Source organism: Ipomoea triloba, chromosome 16 (assembly GCF_003576645.1).
Source record: "Ipomoea triloba cultivar NCNSP0323 chromosome 16, ASM357664v1".
Lineage (NCBI taxonomy): Eukaryota > Viridiplantae > Streptophyta > Magnoliopsida > Solanales > Convolvulaceae > Ipomoea > Ipomoea triloba.
This window is the reverse complement of record NC_044931.1, coordinates 5186617-5194628: the sequence shown is the minus strand read 5'-3', so window position 1 is coordinate 5194628 and position 8012 is coordinate 5186617. Positions and strand designations below refer to the sequence as shown.

Genomic DNA, 8012 nt, shown 5'->3' with positions numbered 1-8012 from the left:
GACAAAATATACAGTTTTTTATATCCTAATTTAATTTAATTTATATAAAAAATGGATGGCCAGAATAGAGAACTTGAGTAATCAATGAAATATTTACTAGTGCAAAAAAATGAAATATTTGCTTTGAATTTATTTACTTAGAGCATCTTTATCAATGTGATTATTTCACGGTTATTGAGCGGTTTGTGTAAGTGTGATTATGAAAGAGAAAGTGGGAGAAGAGGAAAAAAAATAAAACAAATATAATTTAAAAAAATAAAAATAAAAAAAATAAACTGTCAGCACGCCCAGCAAGCACGTACAGCTGGGCGCATTAGTGACAGCCACGCACGCCATAAATTCCATGGGTCCACTTTTCTGCCATGATCTATTATTTTTGCAGGAGAAACTTTTACACCCTCTTTCCTCACCTTCTCTTCTCCACCTCATATTAACTTTTTAAATATCTGTGCAATATCCTTGTTTGATTCGTGGGTGGGAATGCCATTAAGAAGACTTGTGTGGGCTGCCACTGCCAACTGGCGATATTGGACACCAAATTCTAAATATAAAATTATTGATGACTACACCATCATATCATAGAAGTATATAACAATATAATCCCAATTATTGTACTCACAACCATTCCACCTATATATACCCCATCCTCTTTCTACATATGTAATACAATATATATACCACCTCCCTCCTATCCCCTTATTATCAACATCACAATGTCTCCTCCTGCATACAAACTATCCCAATTGCTACTCTTATTCCTTACTATTATACGCCTCCTTCCCCTCCTTTCTACCACAACCGCCCTTCCTTTTTCTTCTCCAAACCACTTGCAAGTCCCAAATGAAGTAGGAGCTCTTTTAACATGGAAGTCAAGCCTTGACCTTAGAACCCAATCCCTACTCACATCATGGGTTGTTGGTAGTGATAATCCTTGCAATTGGACTGGTATTGCTTGCGATGGTGGCCGAAGCATTACAAGCCTAAACCTTACAAGTTATGGGTTAAAAGGTACACTTCGAGATTTGAGTTTCTCATCCTTACTTCATTTACAAGTCATTGATCTTTCCAACAACTCTCTCCATGGGAGCATTTCTTTTATTAAAGAAATGTCTGTCTTGAAAAATTTAACAACTTTGTATCTCTATCAAAATTGGTTTTCCGGTCACATTCATCAAGAAATTGGATTGATAACTTCTCTTGTTGATTTGCAATTATACTGGAATAATCTCACTGGTCAAATCCCAACTTCAATAGGGAACTTGCAAAATTTAACAACTCTTTATCTATGGGGCAACCAACTTTCAGGCCAAATTCCTCAAGAAATTGGGTTGTTAACTTCTCTTATTGATTTGGAATTGGACTCAAACAATCTCAGAGGTCAAATCCCTACTTCAATTGGGAACTTGCAAAATTTAACAACTCTTTCTCTATGGGGCAACCAACTCTCAGGCCAAATTCCTCAAGAAATTGGGTTGTTAACCTCCCTTATTGATTTGGAATTGTCTAATAACAATCTCAAAGGTCAAATCCCTGCTTCAATTGGAAACTTGCAAAATTTAACAACTCTTTATCTATTGGGCAACCAACTTTCAGGCCAAATTCCTCGAGAAATTGGGTTGCTAACTTCCCTTATTGATTTGGAATTGTCTAATAACAATCTCAAAGGTCAAATCCCTACTTCAATTGGGAACTTGCAAAATTTAACAACTCTTTATCTATGGCGCAACCAACTTTCAGGCAACATTCCCCAAGAAATTAGACGGTTAACTTCTCTTGTTAATTTGGGATTGGGTTTAAATAATCTCACAGGTCAAATTCCTACTTCAATTGGAAACTTGCAAAATTTAACAACCCTTTATCTATGGGGGAACAAATTTTCAGGCCACATTCCTCAAGAAATTGGGATGTTAAAGTCTCTTGTTGTTTTGGTTTTATCTTCAAATAATCTCACTGGTCAAATCCCTATTTCAATTGGGAACTTGCGAAGTTTATCAACTCTACATCTCTATGAGAACCAACTTTCAGGCCACATTCCTCAACAAATTGGGTTGTTAACTTCTCTTATTAGTTTGGAATTACTCTCAAACAATCTCACTGGTCAAATCCCTACTTCAATTGGGAACTTGCAAAATTTAACAACCCTATTTCTATGGGGAAACCAACTTTCAGGCCATTTACCTTCAATATTCAATAATCTTACTAGGCTAGCGATGCTAGACTTATCTTATAATCACTTCATAGGTCAGTTACCTGAGAATTTATGCATTAGCCGTTCACTAAAACGGTTTGTTCTGGAAAATAATAAGTTTATTGGAAATATTCCTATAACTCTGAAAAATTGCACATCTCTTTCCAGAGTGTTACTTCAAAATAACCAATTCTCAGGAGACATATCTAAAGCTTTTGGAGAATATCCAGACTTATATTACATTAATTTGAGTAACAATTTATTCCATGGCCAATTATCTTCTAGTTGGGGAAATTGCCCAAAACTTTCTGCTTTGAAGATTTCATACAACAGAATTTCTGGAAAACTCCCAACAAATCTATACAATGCATCCCAACTTGTTTTGCTTGATCTCTCATCAAATGAACTAGTTGGAATGATTCCCAAGAGTTTGGAAAAGTTGGTATTGTTAACTATTCTTAAGCTGGATAAAAACAATTTTTCTGGCAACATATCACTTGGAATTGAGAAATTACCTTGGCTTTCGATCTTCAACATAGCTGCAAATAGTTTTGTTGGTTTGATTCCAGAGCACTTTGAAAGTTTTCAAAGGTTAATAGTCTTGAACTTGAGCAGGAATATGTTTGTTGGCAATGTTCCTTATGGTATGGGAAAAATAAAATTGCTTGAAAGCCTTGACCTCAGTTACAATGCACTCTCCGGTCAAATACCACAACAATTTGAAGGACTTACATCTTTACAAATCATGAACCTTTCTCACAATAATTTATCGGGATATATTCCTTCAACCATAGCCCAGTGCTTAGGTTTATTATCTGTTGATGTATCATACAATCAATTGGAAGGTCCCATCCCAAACAATAAAGCATTTTTGGAAGCTCCGTATGATGCTTTGATAAATAATAAAGATCTTTGCGGGAACCATTCTGGCTTCGAGCCTTGCTCCTCATACAATCAAAGAAATCATCATAAGAGAAGAAATTTGCTCTTAATCATAATACTAACATTTGGAAGTTTGTTTATGATTATTAGCATTCTTTTCCTATTGATTATTCGATCAAAGAGCCATGTTAGAGAAACGCCAAAGGCAATTACTAATAAAGATGTGTTTGCAATATTGAATTTTGACGGAAAGATGGCATATGAAGATATCATGGAGGCAACTGGAAATTTTGATTCAATATATTGCATTGGTGAAGGAGGACATGCACGTGTTTATAGGGCTGAGCTATCAAGTGGCCAAATTGTTGCTATAAAGAGGTTTAATAATGCAATTGGGCAAGGAGTTGAGCGACACAAACTCAAAAGTTTTTCAAATGAGGTTCGCACTTTAACAAAGATTAGGCATCGAAATATTGTGAAATTGTATGGTTTTTGTGCTAGTGAGAGAAATTCATTCTTAATTTATGAGTACTTGGAAGAGGGAAGCCTAGCACACATATTAAAAGATGGTGAAAAAGCAATGGAATTAGGGTGGATGAAGAGGATAAATGTGGTTAAAGCTGTGGCTAAAGCTTTATCGTATATTCACCATGATTGTTTACCATCTATTGTACATCGGGATATATCAGCTAAGAATATTTTGTTTGATTGTGCATATGAAGCTCACGTGTCTGATTTTGGCACCGCAAGAATATTGAGTCTTTATTCATCAAATTGGACTTCATTTGCAGGAACATTTGGCTATGCAGCTCCAGGTATATATATATACCATATATTATATTTTCAACCATGCTTAACATAGTTAATACTGTTTAATTATATGCTCTCTTCTTTCTTCTTATTTTATTTCAATTTCTTTTATTGGTAGAGTTTGCTTATACTATGGAGGTCACCGAAAAATGTGATGTGTATAGTTTTGGAGTACTAGTACTAGAAGTGATTATGGGTAAACATCCAGGTGACCTCATTACGTCCATTTTTTCATCCCTAATCTCAACCGCTCATGGAATACTACTTTTAAAAGATGTGTTGGATTCTCGACTCTCAACTCCAACAAAGCAAGAAGCCGAAGAGTTGATTTTGGTTGTGAAGATAGCAATTGCATGTTTAAATATGAATCCACAATGTCGGCCAAGCATGCAACAGGTTTGTGTGTTGCTAAGCAAAGAAAGGCGATATTCCTCCTATAATTCACTTCCACAAATTACAATAAGCCAATTGTTCGGTCTTGAATTTCCTACTCCCTAGAGGGTGGTAGGTTGAAGAAGTGTTATTCATGCCAGTTCGGGTATGTATATGAAGATTTTAGTATGTACTATAAATTTTGATATAGAGCGAGCAGCTTTAATTATAAAATTTCTTCAGTATTACTAGCTAATTTAATACTATATGATCTTAAAACTTAGCTTGCGACTAACAGGTCCGGTTACAATGCAAGTTTTATTGGACTCTCAACTCTCTACTCCAACAAGGCTGCGCTGCAGGAAGCTAGCGGAAGAATTGATTTTTGTTGCCAAGATAGCAATTGCCTGCCCGCCCACACACACACCAATAAAAAAAAAAAAAAGAGTTGCAGTGGTATGAATATATACACATGCATTTGCTAGTAGTAGTTACAACAATTCAACAAAAATTAAATTAAGCTTTTCTTCTTTAATGAGATGAGACCTTGAGAGTTGTTAACACTTGATATCATATATTGTACGTGTCCTGTTCAATTGGATGAAGAAGCACCAGTTGGAGTTCGATCGTACGTCAACAACTATGGCATGCATCAAGATCGAACTTATGTTTGAGAGACAACTCTGCCTGGCCGCCGGTTATCCCTCAGCTCACTCTTTAACAGGTAAGCTAAGTCATCCAGTTAGCTTCTTAATTTTGAATATGCAAATTGACTTAACAATTCATCTCTCTCTCTATATATATAGAATATGGTTCAAATGCGAATGGTGTGCTAAGATGCAAACATGGGGTGAGATGAGAGCCATTGATCTTGCAAAGATCAATGTTTAGGATAACAAGAATTTAAAAAATGTGGTCTCAATTTAGTCTTTGTGCATCTAGGTCAAATTTAAGCTGCATGGTTTTCCTTCTTAAGGTGCGTGGTTTTTGTGCTTAAGTTGCGTGGCTTTTGTGTTGTGTGCTTAAGGTGTGTCAGTTGTTGAAATTTAAGTGAGTCGGTCTAAAGCTTTAGGTGCGTGGTTTGTGTGCTTAAGGTGCGGCGGCCTAAAATTTTAGGTGCATTGTTTTCCTTCTTAAGGTGTGTCGGTCTAAATGTTTAGGTGCGTGGGTTTCGTTTTGTTGGGATCAGATTAGGTTAGGTGGAGCCATCTGATCTCCATCGGTAGGTATAGTCCATATATGCATGCTTTACTTCATATTTAATCAACATACAAATTTAATGAAGCATGCATATATGGTCATTTATTAATTTCTTGAATTTTAGGGATCTATATATCTGTGAAAGATATATATAATTTGAAACTAATATTTGTTATGTTATTCATTCAACAGTTGGCCGGAGGTACGCATAAATGTACTACATACACTGTTTGGAAACACATCATCATTAGGTGTATTGTGGTGAGGTATGATACATATTTTGGCGTGTGGTGCGTTTCTGTGGTGCATTGGTGCATTTCATGGTGATGCATTTTTAAGGTGCGTTTTTACATACCCAGTAATGTATTCGCACGGAAGGCACGTTAAGCCAACACCATGCATGAATGATGAAACCAATATAATAGATCCGTCCATCATTACAATTGTAAGTTCTTAGACTTTCCATCATATATTAATCACCTTATCGTGTTTTTCCTATATATGAAATAATGCAACATGCATTTTCTGATCTGATCTGATCTACGACCTTGGATATAGTGTTTTTCCTATGAAATAATGCAACATGCATTTTTTGATCTGATCTGATCTACTACCTTGGGGATATATATATATATATATATGTATATATATATATATATATATATCCAGATTATTAGTAAATATTATACTGGATAGATTTCATACTTCAATTACACAAATTTTGATGCACATCAGAGCAGCTTTACTGCGGTTCAAATTTCATTATCACTGTTGCTAACATTAACATATGATCCTAAAATTAACTTGCAACAGGTCGTCCACACCAGCGTATATAGGTGAATTCATGCATTCTTATCTTGATTAGTTCTGCAGGTATGTTCATTTTATCCTCCTTTTTTTTTCCCCATTTTTTCTTTGAAGACCACAGAACAACCATATTCTAAAACTTTAAAATACATTTTTATTTAATGAGACCTCTTGACTTTGACTTTTCACCATTGATATCATATCATAAATGGTATTTGTCTTGTTGAATTGGAGAAATATCAGTCCCGACTCTCAACACCATGGCCTCAATCAAGAAGTTCTATTTGAGATCTCAAGACAATTAGTACTCTCGATTTAACAAGTTAATTAGTACATTTCTAGATTATATATACAAACTTTTCTTGATGCATTAGAATGCATGATGTGTCAAATTAAAATATCTACTTGTTGTGTATAATTTGCACATCTTCGTGGTTATTCCAAATTTGGGTGAGTTTAAGAGTCCATTCCAGACAAGATATGTGAAAACTTTAATTTAGTAAAATGCAACTCTTTATTTTGAATTGTTTCTGAGTTAGTAGTGTGCCTTAGCTTCTTTTAATGCTTTTCATCATGTTGGACATACAATAATATCGTGAACTTAGATTTTAATGACAATTAAATGTAATTGATGATGTTGTGTCTCTAAAGTTTTGCAATAATATGATGCATTTGCAGACACAGTGTAATTAAGCTAGCAAGCTGAGTGATCTTCATTATATTGCTCAATAATCTTTGGCTAGGTAATATATATGGATATTTATACGTTTTACCTTTACTAGTTACCACCAAAAAGGCCGTTTTTCTTTAATAGGAATTTGATATCAGGGTACATGCATGCATGTATCGTTGGAAGGGAGAAGCATCCGTTTGAATGTCAACAACTATGGCATCAACAAATCTTGATCGGTGTCATACACATTATTTATCACATTCTAACAAGTAAGCTTGCTTTTGTGTCTACACAATATTTATCACAATAAACTATGCTCGCTTCAAATTTCTCAATAATATAATTTGTGCAGGCAATCAACTCGGTGATCGATGACGAAGAAGTGGAGAAGCTAGCTGATGATTCATGGATCAGACCATACATCTTTCATGATCTCATATGGTGTCGTCTGCCATAACTCAGTGGTCAAAAAGTTGAGTGTGAGTGTAGTGACCCAGCAAATACCCATATTCAAATGCTCAATAAGAGGAGGGGGATCTCAGCCTTAGGATAAAAAGCAAGCATTACTCAGACCTCGTGTCACTAAAACACATCCCACTATTTACCTTAAGGTTTAAATATATAGTGTCATCTTCAAGGCTCACTATATTGTTCATATTCGTTACGTAATACTAACAAAAATACAAAATGTTTGTACACCACAATCAATTTGTAGCACTAATTTGTCAATATATGTTAATATATGTCAGTATTGAATGAAAGTGTATGTAGTACCTTTAGTATCCATGTTCTTTAATTTTTGCTTGTAATGTTGAAAAATTATTGTTCCACTTATTACTTATTACTTGAAGTGATAAGTATTACGGAGTATTATTGAATCTTCTCAGAAGCTTTGCAGTGAATCAAATTTACTTTGGTTTTGACTCCCCACACTTAAATTATATATATATTTTTTATTCATTGGAAGGGGCATACCCATAACATCTGTACATCATTCAATTGTATACATTGCGCCAGCAGACACACCTGATATATCATATTCTAAGCTTCCAATTAACTCTGTTGGTGGAGGCTGAAATA

At 34.9% G+C, this 8012-nt stretch overlaps 1 protein-coding gene across 13 annotated transcripts; it reads left to right on the top strand.

Moving 5' to 3' along the window:
• Window positions 1–652: 652 nt before the first annotated feature.
• LOC116007831 (probable leucine-rich repeat receptor-like protein kinase At1g35710) lies at window positions 653–7839 on the top strand. Of its 13 annotated transcripts, XM_031248492.1 has the most exons (10): window positions 654–3885; window positions 3999–4418; window positions 4551–4708; window positions 4859–4976; window positions 5645–5718; window positions 5812–5897; window positions 6266–6325; window positions 6938–7002; window positions 7088–7201; window positions 7285–7839. In XM_031248492.1, exons 1-2 carry the CDS (start codon window positions 714–716, stop codon window positions 4376–4378), a joined length of 3552 nt encoding a protein of 1183 aa, XP_031104352.1. In that variant the 5' UTR covers window positions 654–713; the 3' UTR covers window positions 4379–4418; window positions 4551–4708; window positions 4859–4976; window positions 5645–5718; window positions 5812–5897; window positions 6266–6325; window positions 6938–7002; window positions 7088–7201; window positions 7285–7839. The 13 variants fall into 13 exon arrangements, with proteins under 13 accessions (XP_031104351.1, XP_031104352.1, XP_031104359.1 ...); XM_031248491.1 differs by having other exon boundaries at window positions 653–3885; window positions 4569–4708; window positions 5645–5897; XM_031248499.1 differs by lacking the exon at window positions 5812–5897 and having other exon boundaries at window positions 4862–4976; window positions 5645–5654.
• The last annotated feature ends 173 nt before the right edge of the window (window positions 7840–8012 follow it).

Coding starts and splice junctions, on each gene's coding strand:
- LOC116007831 (XM_031248491.1), top strand. CDS start 714: ATGTCTCCTCCTGCATACAAACTATCCCAATTGCTACTCTTATTCCTT. Junction 3,886..3,998: donor ATTTGGCTATGCAGCTCCAG/GTATATATATAT, acceptor TTTTATTGGTAG/AGTTTGCTTATACTATGGAG.